The 19,712-nt window shown below is 50.9% G+C and overlaps 1 protein-coding gene across 1 annotated transcript in view; it reads right to left on the bottom strand.

Annotated features, from left to right (window-relative positions):
- Baiap2l2 (BAR/IMD domain containing adaptor protein 2 like 2) overlaps positions 1–19,712 on the bottom strand; it is a 28,260-nt gene that overhangs the window by 2,579 nt on the left and 5,969 nt on the right. Inside the window, exons 5-8 of the mRNA XM_048807926.1 lie at positions 12,094–12,165; positions 11,787–11,903; positions 11,459–11,605; positions 5–285 (exon numbers count right to left, since the gene is read on the bottom strand). Of these exons, the coding sequence (XP_048663883.1) occupies positions 5–285; positions 11,459–11,605; positions 11,787–11,903; positions 12,094–12,165 (617 nt within the window). The remainder of the gene's footprint in view (positions 1–4; positions 286–11,458; positions 11,606–11,786; positions 11,904–12,093; positions 12,166–19,712) is intronic.

The following is a 19,712-nucleotide window of genomic DNA, read 5'->3' as shown; positions in this document are numbered from 1 at the left end:
AGGCCGCGCCGGGCGGAAGCGCGGCCCGAGGGGCGCGGCGAAGGGCGGGAGCCTGGGGGGCCGCAGGCTCCAGGGGCCCCGCCGGGAGGCGGCGGGGCGCGAAGGGTGGGCGGGGGCGCCCAGGGCCTCAGCCATGTCCAGGCGGGTGGGCGTCAGGCGGCCCGCGGGGTAGGGCGGCCCCAGCGCGGGGCCCAGCAGGCCCGGAGAGTGGGCGCGCGACGGGCTGCGGCTGGCCTCCGACTGCTCCTTCCACAGCAGCACGCGGCTCTGGAGCATGCCCCGGGCCTGCCGGGAGGACACGGGTCAGCCGCGTCCGGCGGCCCCCGGAGTCTGCGGGCTCCTGGACGGGCCCTGAAGCTCGGGATGGCCGATGTCCTCTGGGAGGAACCGGGAACCCCTGGGGGCCGCTCAGGCCGCTCACTGCCCACCCTCGCCCCCGCTTGTGTCAAAGTCCCTCCAGTCCTCCTTGAGGCGCTGCCCCTGTCCGGCCCAGCCTGTGAGCTTTGTCCTGCCGGCAGCTTCATGGGTAGCAGAGAAGCCCAGGCCTGGCCACCAGGCGGCCCCATCCTCCTGATGACAAGAGATGGGCTTGGGCATGCTCCCTCCCCAAAGCTGTGACCCAAGACCCCAGCCCAGTACCTACCCTGGAGCCATCTGGCAATGCCCAGGTAGAGTGGGGCCAGTACAGGAAGCTAAGACCTAAGCATCAGATGGTGGCGGACTTCCGATGGCATACTTTTGTGCAGCTGGATCAAGCTATATCTGAAATCTCTCTAGTTAACTAACCCTTTGTCATTTAAGGCACTTTGAGTGGTTTTCTGAAAGAGGCCTCTCAAACAGTTTCCAGTGTGTCCCTGTAGCTCACAAGCTACTATTTCTACCTCACACTCAGCCTCGGCTCCTGTTGAACACTTTCAAGGACAGGGAGCACAGCAGCTGAGCACAGTCCACACCTACAAAGTCCCTGTAAATGTTAGACCGCCGCGTGTCTGATCATGACTTTTATTTCCGGTATTTTAAGATGCTTTAACATCCTGGGGATTTGCTACTCCTGGAGAAACCAACCGTCCCAGGGGAGTGAGCCGCTTGCTGGGGACCTGCCCTTCTTGTGCCAACCAGCCTGGAGGTCGGGCCATCTCTGAGTGACCGCAGCAGCAGTGTCCAGGGGTGCCCGACATTGCCCACTCCATTTTGTGAGTGGTGGTCTGCCATGAGCTACTCCAGGCTGAGTTGAAGGCTGAGGTGGAAGACTCCACACCTTGTTTGCACAGGTCAACAATGCCACCTGCTGACACAGACCTGAGGCACAGCTGATACGTCATCATGTGCATAAGAATGACATCTGGGAGGTGACCGTCTGGGAGGCCACCATACTAAGAGAAATAAGCCAGGCCCCAGAAAGCAAAGGCTGAAGTTTCTCTCTGATGTGTGGACCCACTCCCAGGAGTGGGGGGACAGGAGTTCAGGGTCAGACAAAGGGGAGGGAGGGAGGGGGATGGGGGAGCAGGAGAATGAGGTGGACCTGACTCTCCTGTGTTCACATACGAATACACCACCAGTGTTTGGGATTTGGTGGCAATGGAGCTCAAGGCCTCCCCTTGCTAGGCAAGCACTCTACTGCTGAGCTATCCCTAACCCTTTTTAAAATTTTTGTTTTGAGGCAAGGGTCTTGCTAAGTTGCTGAGGCTGGCCTCCAACTTGAGCGCCTCCTGTCTCAGCCTCTGAGTTGCTGGGATTACAGGTGTGCACCATCCTGCCCCCTTTATGACCAGACTTTTCAATGATTCCTTCCTTGAACCCAGCCCAGCACCACCAGGCAGCGATGAGTGTCCCATTGGCTGGCCTGGTTGCTCAGTGGACACCCCATCGTCTCACGCAGTGTTTAATTAGTAAAATAGCCAAAGGCAGAGCCTGGGGCCTCACTGCACTTGTCCCAGAGGCAGGAAGCAAAGGGAGGCTCACAATGCACAGCTCACAAGCTACCATTTCTAGAATGCCTCACACTCAGCGCATCTGAGGATGGTAATTTTAAAGGGGTTTCTGTCTGCATCGGGGGAAAACACCGTGGGCACCAGGGGGTCCTGGGAGGGACGACCACAGCCCCCAGACACCACCTGGACAGCGCTCAGCTGCCCCCATCCGGGCAGGTCGCCGGACTGGAAGGACCTCTGTGTGGACCTAGACGCGAATTCCAGGTTCGTGCGGAGAGGAAGAGCCTGCTGAGCAGGGCAAACCCTGACTCTGGACAGAAGCACAGGGACACCTGGCCACGGGGGACTCTTCCATATGGCACAACCCACTGGGAATGTGGGAGCCGCCCGCCCAGGAGTGAGCATCCTGCTGGAGCCCGGGCGCTGGCCTGGCATCGCCCAATCCCCTTCGCGGCCACGCGCGGGACACCCGTGGGGCCTCATCGCCTGCCTCGAGACTCCCTTGTGGGTCCCCTATAAAAATAAAGGGACTCCGGGTGCGGGCTGTCTTTTCCAGCGGACCCTCAGGTCGCAGGGCTGTCCCACCCTCCGTAGGAAAATTACTTCTGTGTCTGGCGCTTTTCCGCCGTTTTCGAGCCTAATGTTGCCGCCAGCTCTTTTGAACCCAGTTCATCTCCTCAGCGCGGGTCGCTGGCGGGAAGGGAAATTGGGAGCAATACCCGGCGGACTGACAGCAAGTCATGGCCGAATGCAGCTCAGCGACACTTGAAAGTTCCTGTGAGTGATAAGAAAGGATCCTGACGCGCGGCAGGGAGCCCGCCTGAGACAGTGGCTGCTCATCGGCGCCTTTCCAGCGGCCAGGAGAAGACATTTTGCTCGGAGGCCACTGTCCAGGGCACGGAAAGGCGCGATCCCAGGACCGTGACCTCACCTGCTGTGCACACCCCAGCCAAGTCACCGTCCAAACCTGGGCTGTCGGGATGAATGAGAAGGACACCTTGCTGTGCCCAAGCACTGATACTTCAACTCTTGTTCCCACTGTGCCTTATGAACAGAGTGACAGGACCATCTGGTCCGGAGAAACCCAGATCAGAAAAGCAGCCTGAGCCCGGCTGGTCCAGGGGCTGCACTGGGCACTGGGGATCAGAAAGTTCAATGTGTTTCTCAGCCGCCGCAGGGAGCTCGGGCAGCGCCCTCCGGAGGCAGCCACACTGCAGCTGCTGTGTGGAGCCTGCAGGTGGAGCCAACACCGCCACCCTGTCCCCAGGCGCCTGCCGCAGCCCAGGTGCACCTGGCAGAACAGAGTGGAACAGGCCCAGAGGGGATTGTACCCGGGGCATTCAAGTCTGAACAGCAAAGAGAGCCAACTTACTTCTCCTTTGCGTTTGGTGGCTCATGCGACCAGCTGAGGGGTCGAGGATCTGAACAGGTGGTGTGAACACACTGGGGGACTCCACCCCGGAAGTCTGTGTTCCTGGGCACCAGAGGGGTCTACTGTCCCACGAGAAGACTCCTAGGAGGTTCCCGAGAGCCACACTCCTGGCACAGACCTGCAGGCCCTGGGGGGTGTTGATCTAATCTCTCCCAAGTAGATGCCACCAACAGAGCCCCCGAGGCCTGGTCAGACTCCAGTGCCACCCGCCTGAACTCCACTCATGGAACTGCGGCAGCTCCACCCTGGGAGGGCACCCATGTGGTCGGCAAACCCCAGCTGACAGCCCTCCCCTCCCATCCTACCTCACACGGGGGAAGGGAAGCTGAGAGTAACTCCAGGCTGCTTCAGCCGCAGGCCAGGCAACCAGCAGCTCAGAGAGCAGCGCAAAAAGGGGAGGGGTCCGCACCCCCACCTGGCTGCTCTCTGTGCAGTGTTCGCGAAGAAACAGAGCTGGGCATAGACGGCGACCACCTATGGTCCTGTCAACTATTTTGGCCACCTCAATGGAGACGATCTCTTCATTTGTCATTAAGATTCTATCCTCTGAACATTCAGAGTATTAAAGATATAAGTAACCGTGATCAGAATATACGGAACTCTAGGGCAGCATCCGAGTGAGGAGGGTTGGGAGAGGTGGGCGAATGGAGCTGATGACCTCTTCAGGGAAATAATACAGAAGAATGTCCAAACCTTGAGAATGAGATAGACAACCAGAGTCAGGAATCATTCAGAACCCAAACAGACAAGACTGAAAGAGAACCTCTCCACAGCACATTATAAGTAAAAGGCCTGACTTACGGAGAGAATTTTAAAAGCCTCAAGAGAAAAACATCAGGTCACATTTAAAGGCAAACCAATCAGAATTACTTCTGATTTTTCAGTACAAACTCTAAGGGCCAAAGGGCTTGGAAAGATGTGTTCCAAGTCCTAAAAGAAAATACTGTCAACCCATATTGCTATATCAGCAAAGCTATCCTTCAGAATTGAAAAAGAAATGAAAACCTTCCACCATAAGCAGAAGCTAAAAGAATTCATGAGTGCTAACCCTCCACTACAGAGCTTACTTAAGAAACACTCCGCACAGAAGAAATAAAAAACAAACCTCAGAGCGCACAAATGAACAAATATCATTTGAAAATTATCTTGGTAAAAATGTTTTCTTTGATATAAGGAGAGTAACTAAGAACAGAGTTGGGAGGAAGAGCATGAGAAGAAGATTAACATTAAACAGGGGTGAGAGGTGGGAGGGAAAAGGAAAGAGAAGGGAAATTGCATGGAAATGGAAGGAGACCCTCATTGTTATACAAAATTACATACAAGAGGATGTGAGGGGAAAGGGAAAAGAAAACAAGGGGGAGAAATGAATGACAGTAGATGGGGTAGAGAGAGAAGATGGGAGGGGAGGGGATGGGGGATAGTAGAGGATAGGAAAGGCAGCAGAATACAACAGACACTAGTATAGCAATATGTAAAACAGTGGATGTGTAACTGATGTGATGCTGCAATCTGTATACGGGGTAAAAATGGGAGTTCATAACCCACTTGAATCAAAGTGTGAAATATGATATGTCAAGAACTATGTAATGTTTTGAACAACCAACAATAAAAATTAAAGGAAAAAAAAAGAAAATTATCTTGGCAAATGAGAAACAGACCAAATTAAACAATATAAATAAATCAAAATGGCAGGGATTAATAAACATCTCTCTATAATAGCATCAAATGTAAATGGTTTCAACTCTCTTAAAAGACATAGGCTGCCGGATACAGGGGTGCACACCTGTAATTCCAGTGGCTCCGGAGGCTGAGGCAGGAGGATCGTGAGTTCAAAGCCAGCCTCAGCAAAAGCAAGGGGCTAAGCAACTCAGTGAGACCCTGTCTCTACCTAAAATATAAAATAGGGTTGGGGATGTGGCTCAGTGTAGAGTGCCCCTGAGTTCAAGCCCCAGTACCTGCCTCCCAAAAATGACAGAGGCTGGCAGAACAGATTTTTTAAAAAAGGTCTAACTAAATGTTGTTTGCAAGAGACACACCTCACAGGCAAAGAGAGCCACCAGCTGAAAGCGAAAGGATGGAAATTGACATCCCACACAAACGGATCCTGAAAACAAGCAGAAGTAGCTACACTCATATCTGACAAAGCAGATTTCACACCAAAATTAATCAGAAAAGACAAAGAAGGTCAACAAGAAGATACAAAAATAATATTTATGCCCCAAACGTGGGTGCAGCTAATTCCATAAAAGTGATACTACTCAAATTAAAGATTTAGACAGACCCCACTACCATAATTCTGGCAATTTTAATACACCTCTCGCACCATTAGACAGGTTACCCAGACACAAACTCAGTAAAGACTCTTTGAACCTGAAAAATATTTTTTAGAGAGAGAGAGAGAGAGAGAGAATTTTTTAATATTTATTTTTTAGTTCTCGGCGGACACAACATGTGGTGCTGAGGATCGAACCTGAGCCACAAGCATGCCAGCAGAAGCATGCTACCGCTTGAGCCACAACCCCAGCCCTGAACCTGAAAAATATTATAAATCAAATGGACTTAACAGACATCTATAGAATATTTCTTCCAATAACAGCAGAGTATACTTTCTTCTCAGAAGCTCCTGGAACATTCTCCAAAATAGACCCTACTTTAGGCCACAAAGCAACTCTTAGCATGTACAGAAAGTTGCTATAATTCCTTGTATCTTATCAGATCATAATGGAATGAAATTTAAAAAGTAAAAAAAAAAAAAACCCACAGAAAATATATAAACACCTGGAGATTGACCAATACACTTTTGAATGATAAATGGGTGATAGAAGAAAGCAGGGGAGAAATTTAAAAATTCTTAGATACAAATGAGAATAGTGACCCAACACATCAGAATCCCTGGGACACTATGAAGTTAGTTTTAAGAGGCATAACTATGAGCGCCTACATAAGAAAATAGGAAAAATCCCAAATAAACAACCTATCGGTGCACATCAAGTTCCTTGAAAAAGAAGAACAAACCAATTCCAAAACCAGCAGAAGAAAGGAAATGATTAAGATCAGAGCCAAAATCAGTGCACTTGAGAATGAAAAAATAATACAAAGGATCAATGAAACAAAGAGTAGTTTCTTTAAAATGATAAACAAGGTTGATAAGCCCTAAGCCACACTAACCAGAAGAAAAGGAGACCCAAATTAATAAAATTAGAGATAAAAAAGAAGAAATCACCACAGACATCACAGAAATCTAGCAGATCATCAGGAACAATTTTGAAAAATTCTATTCTAATAAATTGGAAAATCTAGAAGAAATGGATACATTTTTAGATAAATACAATATGCCAAAATTAAATCAAGAGGACACAGAAAATGTCAACAGACCAATAACTTGTAATGAGACAGTAGCAGTAATAAAAGAAAAGCCCAGGACCAGATGGAGTCTCATCTGAATTCTACCAGACCTTTCAAGAAGAACCAATATTGCAGACTTGGTAATCCAAGGAGTCTGAGCTGGAGGATTGCAGGTTAGAGGCCAGCCACAGCAACTTAGCAAGGCCTTAAGCAACTTAGTAAGACCCTGTCTCAAAATTTAATAAATAAATAAATAAAAAAGAATTGGGATGTGGCTCAGTGGTTAAGTCCCTTGGGTTCAATCCCCAGTACCCCCCACCAAAAAATGTCAGTATTCCTCAAATTATTTCATGAATAGCAAGGGATGGAGCACTTCCAAATTCATTCTACAAAGCTAGTATCCCACTCATACCAAAACAAGAAAACTACAAACCAGTATCCCTGGTGAACTTAGATACAAAAATACTTAATAGAATATTAGCAAAATGTGTTCAACAACATATTAAGATTATACATCACAACCAAGATGGTTTTATTCCAGAGATTCAGGGATGGCTGGACATATGCAAATCCATAAATATGATCCATCATCTCAATATAACTGGGGACACAAATCTCTTAGTAATCTCAACAGATGCAGAGCAAACCTTTGATAAAATTCAGCACCCATTCATGATAAAAACATGGAAGAAACTAGGAAGGAAGGAGCCTCCCTCAACAGGTGTGCATAACCCAAGCCAACCTCATGGGGAAACACTAAAAACATTTTCCTTAAAATCTAGAACAAGAATGTCCACTCTCGCCATTCTTCTTTAATACAGTGCTAGAAATTCCATCCAGAGCAATTAGGCAAGAGAAGGAAATAAGAGGGATAAAAACAGGAAAGGAAGGAGTTAGATCATCACTGTTTGCAGATAAGATCCTGTACTTAGAAGATTAAAAAAGAAAAACACCAAACTTTGCCAAAGTAGCAGGTTACAAAATCTGCAAACAAAAATTAACAGCTTTCCTATATCCCAACAAAGAATCAGCTGGAAAAGAAATCAGGAAAACCACTCCATTCCCGATAGCCTCGAAAACAAAAACAAAACCTTAGGAATAAATCAGACCAAGGATGTGAAAACCTCTACAATGTACACTATGGAATATTGAAGAACAAAATTGAAGAAGACCTCAGCAGATGGACACTTCTTATGTTCACAGAGAAGCAGAATTAATAGTTAAAATGACTGTCTACCAAAAGCAATATACAGATTCAGTGCAATTGCCATCAAAATACCAGTGACATTCTTCACAGAACTAGCAAAAAGAAAAAACAATTAATTTTGAAAAATAAAAGACCCAAAATAGCTAAAGGAGTTTTAAACCAAAGAGCAATACCAGAGGCGTCACAATACGTAGGCTTCAAATCATACAACAGAGTTACAGTAACGAAAACTGCACGGTGCTGGCTTAAGGACAGACACGCAGACCAATGGTCCAGAATAAGAGACAATCACACACATCTACAGTCACCTGATCCTTGACAAAGGTGCCAACAACATACATTGGAGAAAAGCAGCCTTTGTAACAACTGGTTGTCCATATGTAGAAGAATGAAACTTCACCCTTATCTCTCACTCTCCACAAAAAGCAACTCAAAATGGATCGAAGACCTCGGAAATAGAGTAGAAACTATGCAACTCCTAGAAGAAGTCGTAGGGTCCACACTCCAGCATCTAGGCACAGGCAATGACTTTCTCAATAGGATCCCTAAAGCTCAGGAAGTAATGCCAAGAGTTAATAAATGGGAAGGCATCAAATTAAAAAGCTTCCGCACAGCAAAGGAAACAGGAATGTGCAGAGAGAACCCACAGAATGGGAGAAGATCTTTGCCAGCTGCTCTTCTGACAGAGGATTAGTATCTAGAATTTATAAAGAGCTCAAAAAACTTTACACCAAAAACCAAATAGCCCAGTTATCAAGTGGGCAAATGAATGAAACAGGTACTTCTCAAAAGAAGAAATACGAATGGCCACAAACATGAAAAAATGTTCAATGTCATTAGCAATTAGAGAAACGCAGATCAAAACTACACTGAGATCTCATCTCTCAGCAGTCAGAAGGGCAGTCCTCAAGAAAACAACAACAATAGGTGCTGGAGAAGATGCAGGGAGAGAAGGACACTTGGACACTCTTCAAGAGGTTGTAGGTTTGTGTGACCACTGTGGAAATCAGTGTGGAGCTCCTCAAAAGACCAGCTAGGGGCTGGGGTTGTAGCTCAGTGGTAGAGCACTTGCCTAGCATATGTGAGGCACTGGGTTCAATCCTCAGCATCACATAAAAATAAATAAATAAAAATAAAGGTATTGTGTCCATCTTCAACTAAAAAAAAAAAAAAAAGACCAGCTAGACCACGTCTTGGTATTTACCCTGAAGAGTGAGTCTCTTACTAGAGTGACAACCGCAAACCCACGTTCATAGCAACAGAACTCACAAGAGCCAAATTGCGGAGCCAGCCCAGGTGGCCATCAGGGGATGAGTTGATAAAGAAAACGTGGCATTTACACACAGTTTATTCAGCCATCAGGACAATGCACTCACATCATTTGCAGGAAAATGGATGAACTAGAGACCATTGTGTTAAGTGAAATAAGCCACACTCAGAAGGTCAAGGGTGATATGTTTTCTCTTATTTGTGGAAACTAGAGAGGAACAAGGGAAAGAAAGGTGGGTGTGAGGTGGGGACCTCATGAAAATTCAAGGGAGATCAACAGAGGAAAGGGACGGGTGGGGAGCAGGAGGAGGGGGGAGGTGCTGGGGAGGGGTGGTGGCCAGATTATACTGTGCCACCACGTGTTGTGTGCACGTATGCACGTGTCACAATAGACCCCACCATGACATACAACTATAACTCATCAACTAAAAATACGGGCTTGAGTGCTAGCCACGGGGAAATGCAGACCAGACCACGCCGAGGAACCACTGCACGGCCAGGAGCAAAAGAGAGCCACAGGTGTTGGCGAGGGTGTGGCGACGGGACACCCCCATGCACTTGCTGACGGGTGGGGACTGCAGCCACACCACCCAAGGCGCTGGAACAGTCACACACAGTCACCACCCGGCCCGGCCGTCCCACTCACACCGAGAGCAGGAAGAGTCTGTCCACACAGAGAAGCGAGGCTCTTCCCAGAGGAGCCATTAACAGCCCCAGAGGATCGACCCACACGCCCATCACTGGGCGCCCCTCCATCAACGGGATCCATGCACACAGCCGGATGCTGCGTGCCCAACAAAGGGAGCCGTCACAGAGGACACACTTGCTCAGTGGCTTTTGTGTGAAATGTCGACAGTGACAACAGGTGCATCTTCTGAGGCAGAGAGGAGATCAGCAGTGGTGGGGGCAGGAGGAGGGCGGACTCCGCCACAGGGTGCTGGGGATTTCAGGGTGAGGGAGGTTCTAACGGACCCTTTCCGAGGGTGAGCGCTAGTGTGTGCTGTGGCTTGGGCACAGTTGAGGGGGTTCCCAAGGGCCATGGGCTGGCAGTTTGGTCCCCAGAGTGGCGATGCTTAGAGAGGTCTGTGGAGGAGACAGGTGAAGGGCACCACCTTCTGCAGTGACTCAGAGTGCGCGGTCAGCCCTGCCCTTGGCCACAGTGAGTGGCCATTTCTCTCCTGCAGCTCCAGCACATTACAACCCAGCCAAGGGCCTTGCAGAAGCAAAATCACGAATAGAGGGATAGATAGAGGACACATGGTGACACAAACACAGCAACAAGCAAAGATGGGTGGACAGAGTGAAACAAAATCAATTTCTGCGCCAGGCACGGTGACACATGCCTGCAATCCCAGCGGCTGGGGAGGCTGAGACAGGAGGATCTCGAGTTCAAAGCCAGCCTCAGCAATGGCGAGGCCCTAGAGTCAATGAGACCCTGTCTCTAAATAAAATACTAAATAGGGCTCCATGGTTGAGTGTCACCAGCTGTCCCTGGGTTGTGTGTGGGTCACTGTGCATCGAAGCCTAGTGGGTAGCAACCTCTAGTGTCTGGGAATGGTCAGACTCTAGACTATCTCTGGTGACTATCCCCAGCCAATTGCTCAGAGACGTTGTGGCTCTCTGTCCCGCTCTGCGGAGCCCCACACAGCACCTGAGATGGGTGTGACCTGCCCAGATGCCAATCAACCTACTGACTCAAGACATCAGGAAGCAAGGCTGCCCCTTAAATAAATGACGGAGCTGTCTTCCTTGTCCAGTTCCAGCCCCCATGTGGGCTAGATCTATCAGGGGCTCTGCTGTTTGTAAATATATTTCTGACTATTTGTGTTTTGTTCTTCACTATTATTTATGACTTTAAGTTTCAGGTGGCTTACACCCTCCTTGGCAGGAAGAAGAACCCCCCCAATGAGATGCTGATCTTAACCCCCTGTTAGTTGAGTGCCCCTGAATTCAATCCCTGGTACAAAAAAAAAAAAAGTCAATTTCTGGTGGGGCACAATGGCCCATGCCTATAATCCCAGCGACTTGGAGGCTGAGATAGGAGGATCAGAAGTTCGAGGCCAACCTCAGCAACTTAGGAAATCGTGTCTCAGAAAGTGGAGAGAGGGGAGGGGCAAGGCTGGGGGTGTGTCTCAGTGGTCAAGCATCTGTAGCGTCCATCTCTGGCACCAATTTCTTTTTTTTTTTTTTTAAATAAATTTCTGCCCAGATGAAGGAAGGACGGAGGAGGACTCCTGTGTGCAGCCTCCGCCCCCCCCCCGCCCCCGCACTCACCCGGCCAAAGAACTGCAGGAAGGTGTTGGAGAGCAGCAGGTGCTTCTCGGCCAGGAAGCGGTAGCGCCGCTTCTCCTCGAGCTCCGCGGCCCTCTGGCTCTCGGTCACGAAGGCCTGCATCTGCGCGTGCAGCCGGCTCACGCTCTCCTGCGGGAGGCTCTGGTTGCGGGTCCTGACTTAGCCGCCTCTTCCTGGCCCCCCCCCCCCAANCGCCGGGGCCTCGGGAGCTGGCCAACCTCTCTAGCTGTGCTGGCCACCGTGGGGCTGGTGCCGGGCGGGGGACTTAGGGGGTGCTGGGGGCTCCCCTGAGACTGGACCCAGCGCTCACCTTCATCTCCCGGGCGTTCTTGTCCCTGTTGCGCTCCATGCGCCACAGCTCAGACATGCACTTCTCCAGGTTGGAGGCTCGGTGGCGGTACTCCATCTCGTAGTGCTGCCGGCTGTCCTGGGGAGGGTGGAGAGACAGGGGTCCAAGTGTCCAGGACACCCATCCCAGGGCTGGGAATGTGTTTAACCTGGGCCTGGTCAATGCTAGGTGCTGGGAATGTGTTTAACCTGGGCCTGGTCAATGCTAGGTGCTGGGAAAGGTGGCCTGTTGTGGGGAGCTGGGCGCTGGGTGGGGAGGGCAGACTCACCTTGATGAATTGCATGTCCAGCTTGGTGTTCTTCTCCATATGCTGCAGCAGGTCTCCATGGAATGTCTGCACCTGTGTGGAGTGCAGGGTGGGGCTGATCAGGGCGGCCCTTCTGTTCCCAGGCCCCAGCACCCCCCGGCATTCTCTGCTGCAGTGTGCTGCCCACTGTGCTCCCGACACACCAGGCACCTGCCCACTGGTCAGAGAAGTGGGGATAAGAAGCTCACTTAGCTGGGGTAATCACCAGCTCAAAACACAGCCTTGATCAATGCATCCAAGTTTTCTGGTTCCTGGGTTAGTCTTAGTCTGTGCTTTGCTCAGTTTCCTACCAGTCCTCAAGTGCCAGCTTCCCTGCCCTCTGCTGAGACTTCCTGCTTCCCCAGCAGCAGCCACGGCTCCTCCCCTGCCCTCATGTGCTCTGGACATCTGTTCATCGATGGCTCCCTCCTGCAGCCACATGGCACAGTGTGTCCCTGGCCACGGTCAAGCCCCTTGGAGCTGCTGTGGCATAAGCCAAGTCCTGCCCGCCTCTGTCCTCAGCACCATGGGCAGAGCCTGGCCCAGCAAAGGGGCCCAGATTGGGGGGGGGTGGCAGCTGGGGGTTCTCTTAACAAGAAGGAAGTAGGTGTCTGACCACCTGGGGAGGCTGTGGTGGGCGGCAGGGCTCAGGATAGCAGTTTGGGCAAGTGGCCACCCTCTCTGAGCCTCGTTTCCCTTACAGGACCTGATGAGCTTTGGTGCTGTGGGCTGGGTGGTCTCCTCCATGACTCATGTACCCTCCACCCAGCTGCCTGCCCTTGGGCACAGGCTGCGCAGGGGACACAGGAGCTACCCCCTTGCTCCAGCCCACCCACCCCTGCTCACCCTTTCCCCACGGGAGCCTTCCCGCCACCCTGGGTCTGCCTGCTTTGCGCAGGTGCTCTGTCCCCAGGGGCAGCGGTGCTACACCAAACAGCAAGGCTGGCAGTGCCCCCGGTGTGCGGGAAAGCCAGTGCGCTGTAGCATTTCTAAAGTTAAAGTTTCCTCCCAAGATTGTTTCCAAATCCAGGGAAGTGCTGGTCTGCTGGGGAGCTGAGGGCCCCTCCCCCCTGCTGGCCAAGCCCTAAAACCCTGAGTGGTCACTGCCAGTGTGTGTTGGGGACAGAGGTGCTAAGAATGGAGCCTGCCAGGTGTGCGTCCTGGGAAGCACCGCGGGGGACGGGGGCAGGACTGCAGACGCGACAGGAGGCCTCCACCCACTGGGCTCCAGGAGAAGAGGGTCTCCCCACCCTGTGCCGGTGCGGAGCTGGGGGCTGCCTCCTTACGGTCCCCACGCCTCCTGGCCTGGTCCCTCCAGAGGGCCGTCCAGGATCCCTGCTGGGACTCCACAGGCGGGATCCTGAGATCCTCAGCCCCTGCACGACAACGCCCGACCTAACCAACAGGGATTATGGGACGTGCGGGGCTGGGACGGGTCCTCCAACCCAGGCCCCTGCGGAGCCAGAGCTCTGATAAAGACGGGGAACTACAGAGAGGCCGCCTGGATTCCCGCTGGAGCCCAGGAGACAAAATGGACAGAGTGGACACGCCAGGGAAGGCCTAACCATGGCAGGGCCGGGCCCGCAGGCACCTCGCAGGGGGAAGCGGAACCCAGCAGGGGGGTCACTGGGGGTCAGCAGGAGGGCACAACCTGCCCGAGGGCCCTGGCAGGCCCAGGAGGCCCTCCCCAGGAGGCCCCCGGCGCAGGAGCGCTTTTCAAATGTCCTTAAAATGCAGCCTCCAGAGCTCTGGGGATTCAGAGCGGCAGGAAATCAGGGCTCATTTCTTTCCTGCTCCCCTTGACCATGTCCCCGTGCCCAGGACAGTCGCTTATGCAGATGCCGCTTCCATGCCGGGCAGCACGGATCCTCTGCTTCCTGTCGCATGGGATCTGAGGTGTGTGGAAGTGGCCTTAGAGCAGCGCAGGCCGATGGCCATTCTTGCTGTGTGGCTGTGATTGACAGTGGGGCAGAGACACAGCGGCCGGGCGCAGGCACCGGGGGCTCGGGGGCTCGCGGGAAGTCTTCCTCAAGCTCCTGAAGAAGTGGGCCTCCCGAGAGGTTGAGTTCTTGCTGTGGGGACCGGAGGACTGTGGGTAAGCAGCAGGTGGCTTTGGACACAAGGAAGTCACCAACTGCAGGGCCCACTGAGGACCTCCCTCTGCACACCACACTTGAGCCACGCACTTCAGAGGAGGGTTCTGGAAGCTTCTGGACACAGAAGCAGAGGAAGCTGAGAGCAGCCGCGGTGGTGAGACACGCATGGCAAGGTCAGTGGCAGTGTCCTCCCAGCCCCCAGGAGTCCTCTTGCAGTCCTTTCTCAGGAAAGAATGGTCTGCACCGGCCAACCCCCGGCTCTCCTCCCGCCTCCTCCTGAGCTCCCTCAGCTCAGCCTGTTGAGAACGTTTTGTCAAAATCATGGCTGGCTCCACGTTGCTAGGTGACCGCTGGGCCTCAGTGACTGTCCTGTCATCGCCTTCTCCCATGGCTGACCTTCGCTCTGCTGGAAACACCTCCCTCCACTTCTTCTGGCCCTCGCCAGTCTTCCTCCTGTCTCCCTGGCTGCTCCTCCTCTGTCCTGTGCTAAGTCCCCTGTCCCCTGGTCCCTAAGGCTGGCTTGCTCCAGGGTACAGGCCTTGGGCCTCTTTCCTCGTCCTGCTCCGCCCTTGGTGGGCTTGCTCAGCCCTGAGCCGATGGCCCCAGGTGCACAGCACCCCCCGCCCGCCGCAGGCTCAGCCCTACCACTGAAAACCCCATGTCCCTCAACAGCTCTTCTGGAAACGGCACAGCTGAGGGCCAGCCCTCTCGCTGGTCAGGCTAAAACCTCGGCACTGTCCTTGACTTTTCTCTTTCCTTCACGCCTGGTATCAGAGCCTTCAGAAAATGCTCTTGGCACTACCTTCCCTCCGATGTCTCCCACACCAGTCCCCGTGGCGGCCACCCCTTCCCGGCCACCTCAGCCCTCCCCAGGAGGCACTGGCCTCCTCTCTGGCCTTCCTGCTCCTGCTTTTGCTTCCCCTGGTCCTTTACTCTACGACAGGATCTAGCGTCATCCCACCAAAACAGAAGTCTAGCAATGAACATCGTAAAATAAAATCACAATGCCATTTACGACAACTTCAACAAACACCAAACACCTAGGAACAAGTCTATCAAAAGATGAGCAAGCCCCGCTGTGCTGGGGAGGCAGAACGTGACCAGAAAAACAGGTAAATAAGTAAATAAATGGAAGATATACCATATTCATGGATCCGAAGATGCGACATTAAGACGACCCCTGAGTGACAGACAGATCAATACAACCCCTTCAAAACTCCAGCAAGCTGGCCAGGCGCCATGGCCCATGCCTATCATCCCAGCGGCTCGGGAGGCTGAGACAGAGGATCGTGAGTTCAAAGCCAGCCTCAGCAAAAGTGAGGCGCTGAGCAACTCAGTGAGACCCTGTCTCTAAATAAAATACAAAACAGGGCTGGGATGTGGCCCAGTGGTTGAGTGCCCCTGAGTTCAATCCCTGGCACCTCCCCCCCACACACAGACGCACAAATCCCAGCAAGCTTACTGGAAGAAGTGGACAAGTTGATTCCATAATTTATATGGAAAGACGAAGGATCTTGAAGAGAGAAAACAATTTTGAAAAACAACAAAGGGGTTCTTAGACCACTTGATTTCAATAAAAAGAAGTCCCTGCCCCCAGGATCAGGTGAGGAACGCTCTCTGCACACCTTACCCTGGGCCGCACTTTAAGAGAGGGTCCTGGAAGCCATTATAAAGCTACAGTAGCTGACACAGGGTGGCGCTGGGGGAAGGAGACAAATAAGTTCATGGAATGGGGTCGGGTCCAGGAACAGACCCACACACAGAGGACAAGTCGATTTTTAAACCAAGGCGTCAAGTAGTTCAATGGGTAAAGAAATCTTTTTAATATGATGTTAAGAAAACTGATTACCCTCACAGGGAAAAATGGACCTGGTTCACTTCATACACACACAAAATATTGAGATGGATAATAGAAATAACCACAGAGCCCAGAATACGGGGTATTTTAATACCCCCACCCAATGACAGATTTCTTGGCTGGTACGTAAACGTGGACTATTTACAAAAATTAGAAATTTCTACTCATCAAAGACGGAAAGTATTAAGAAAAATGAACAGAGAAACAGGTGACAGACTGGGAAAGTATCCACCATCCAGGCTTTGGAGAGAGGAATCATATTAAATAAAGAACTCCTGTAAGTCAACAAGAAGATGAACCCAATAAAAAATGGGTGAAGCCCTAAACAAACTCCCGTGGAAGAAGGTGTACAAATGTCTAATAGGCCCCATAAAAGTCGTTACAAAGCAGGGCCACGCGGAGCTGCCATTCCCCACGCACCAGAAGACCCAGAGAAAAAGATGGTCCCCTCCAGTCGCCGGGGTGAGAGCAGCAGCCACCGTCGTTCATTGACGTGAGAGTGGGGAACAGTCCCAGGCCGCAGGGAGCTCGGGCAGCACCTTGTGACACGTCCCAGAGCCGCGGGGAGCTCTGGCAGCATGTGCCACGCCATGACCCACGCCGTCCCCTCCCGGCTCTGTAGCCAGCTCCACCCACAGGAAGACTTGCCCAAGAAAGTTAGTAGCAGTGTTATTCATACCAGCCCATAATAGCCTTTCACTGGAAATAACCCAAGTGACCGTCATCACAGGAACCAGTAAACAAATGGCACCATGCTCATACCAAAGAGGACCGAGCAGTGAAACAGGACAGGATGTCCGCAGCCCAACGACACGAGCTAGCCTTGCAGATCTGGAGCCGGACACAGAAGAAAACAAAGCACTTGATTCTGCTCCTGTGACGATCTGGAACAGGCAGAATTAACCTCGAGAGACAGAAGTTAGAACATGGTGGCCCCTGGGGGGGCGGGTGACTGATGACAGGGACACAGGGACTTTCTGGGCTGATGGAAACGTCCTGGATCTCGTTTAGCATGAGGTTATGTGGCACATACGGTTGTTAAACTCGAAACTCAGCATTTACTAGCTGGGCTTTTAGTGCATGGGAATTTTACCACGAGAAACCAAGTCAGCCTGGGTCTAGAACGAGAGGGACGAGGGAGTGTGGTTCATAAGACAGATGGAGAAACTCATGTGTGAAACCCAAACTCAGGACAGCTTCCAGAACCAAAGTTGGCGACAATACAGTGGCTCTTTCTTACCCACACTTTGGCTTTCCATAGTTTCAGATGCCCTCAGACAACTGAGGTCTGAAAATGCTAAGTGGAAATTTCCCGAAATAAATGATTCACAAATTTTAAATGACTTTTGCTTTAGTATATCATTATAATTGTTCTGCATATATTTCTTTTTGTTTGCTTCCTTTCTGAGACAGGATCTTGCTAAATTGCCCAGCCTGACCTTGAACTTGACCCTGGGATTGCAGGTGTGGGCCCGGCACCCAGCAGTTCTCTGCTATTATTAGTTATTGCTGTTAATCTTTACTGCACCTAATTTATAAGTCAGACGTTATCGCAGGTGCGTAATCCCAGGGAAAACAGGGTCTGGGTAAGGCCAGTGCTCCCTGTGGCTTCAGGCCCCCTCGGGGTTCTCAACACACACCCCCCGAAGGGAAGGGACCCCCTATGTACCTGCAGCCCCCAGATAACAAGCACTGTCCGCCGTGAGATCAGTGGGGGCCAGCACAGGGAGCAGGAGGCATGGAGGTGACTGGGTGTCCAGGGTCCCGGGCACAGGAGCACCGCACACAGGCCACTCTGAACAGCAGCCGAAACCCGGAGGGGGGCCTGCTAGTCCCGGAGGGCCAGGGCGGGGTCCCTCGTAGAGGCCCCAGGGCTGGAGAGCTGGGTGTCCAGGAGCTCTTGAAAGTGATCAGCCAGCTCCATCCCAGGACGGGGGAAATGACACAGACGCCCTTAAGGGACAGAGAAAGCCACAAAAGCATGGGAGGGATCAGAACCAGGTGGCTGCAGAAAGGGTTCCCACGAGGGAGCCGCCATGTTTAGGAAAATGTGACACGAGGGAGAGTCTTGCTAAGGTAGGAAACTGCCCCACTGCGCCTCCTCCCAAATTTCGGAGTGAAACTCATTTCCCATAGTAAAGAGCAACAAAGGATCTGTGTAGTAAGATCCCATCGACAGTCACTAAGAGAGAAAACAGAACCCAGAACAGAGTAACATTCCACAGACACAGAAGCACACCAGAAAGATCAGCAAAACAGAAGGAAAACACAAGCTGCAGTTTTAAAGACATTAAGAAAGCCAGTGTGGAGGCGCACGACTGTAATCCCAGCGACTCTGGAGGCTGAGGCAGGAGGATCACAAGTTTGAGGCCAGCCTCGGCAATTTAGTGAGATCGTATCTTAAAAAAAAAAAAAAAAAAAAAATGCTGGGGATGTAGCTCAGTGGTAAAATGCCCCGACTTCAATCCCTACTACAAAATAATTTTTTAAAAATTTATTTTAATTGAAAAAAGGACTAGCAATGGAGTTCAGTGGCAGAGCACTTGCCCGGCATGCTCAGAGCCCTGGGTTCGGTCTCTGCACCAAATAAATAAATAAACGCCCATTAAGAAGCAGATACAAGACAGAAGTGGGTGACCATTCAGGACAGAAATAGAAATTTAAACAGTAAAACATAAGTTCAGTAATGAAGATCAGACTTCAAGGAGCATGAAAGTGAATTAACTATAACGCCTGAGGAGAGATATAAAGGAAAAAGGAGGAAAGGAAAATTTTAAACAAAAAAGCAATAAAGCAACATGTCCACAGGTTTGGGGGGTAATGAAATGTTTCAAAATTAGACAGAGAAGATGGTTGCCTCAGTCTACTAATATACTCAAAAGTTCTGAATTTATAGTATGTGGATTATATCTCAATAAAACTGATACCTGCAAATACCTGTGGCTACAGATCCACGTTACAGTAAGGTCCTAGCTCCAGGCATTAAACCATAGTATCTGGCAGCAGAACTAAATAGAAATAAAGAAAAAAGTGAAAAACATCCCAGAGGAAGAGACAAATGTTGAAGGTAGGCCATGAAGACCTACATAAGGGCAATAGGTGTCCCTAGTAGAAAAGTAAAGAAAGGGAACCAAAAAGAGTCTAAAAATGTAATTCAAGGTGGGGCTGGGGCTGGGGCTCAGCGGTAGAGCCTTTGCCTGTCACGTGCAGGGCCCTGGGTTGGATCCTTGGCACCACATAAAGATAAATAAAGGTATTGACAACTACAACTATAATATATATATATATGGTATTGTATCCATTTCCAGCTAAAACGTTTTTTTAAAAAGTGATTTTAAAAAACGTTATTCAAGGGCTGGGGATGCAGCTCAGCACAGAGCATTTTGCCTGGCGTGCCCAAGGCCCTGGGCTCCATCCTCAGCAAAGATAAATGAATGAATACACAGTAGTGCTGAGGCTGGATTGGAAGTATCATGATTATTTGAAGTATTTTAACTTTTTTCCTTTTTTGTACTAGAGATTGAAACCAAGGGCACTTAACCTCTGAGTCAAATCCCCAGCCCTTTTTTACATTTTATTTAGAGATAGGGTCTGGCTAAGTTGCTCAGGGCCTCACTCCATTGTGGAGGCTGGCTTTGAACTTGCAA

Source organism: Marmota marmota, unplaced genomic scaffold (assembly GCF_001458135.2).
Source record: "Marmota marmota marmota unplaced genomic scaffold, marMar, whole genome shotgun sequence".
Taxonomy (NCBI): domain Eukaryota; kingdom Metazoa; phylum Chordata; class Mammalia; order Rodentia; family Sciuridae; genus Marmota; species Marmota marmota.
This window is presented reverse-complemented; position numbering and strand designations above follow the sequence as displayed.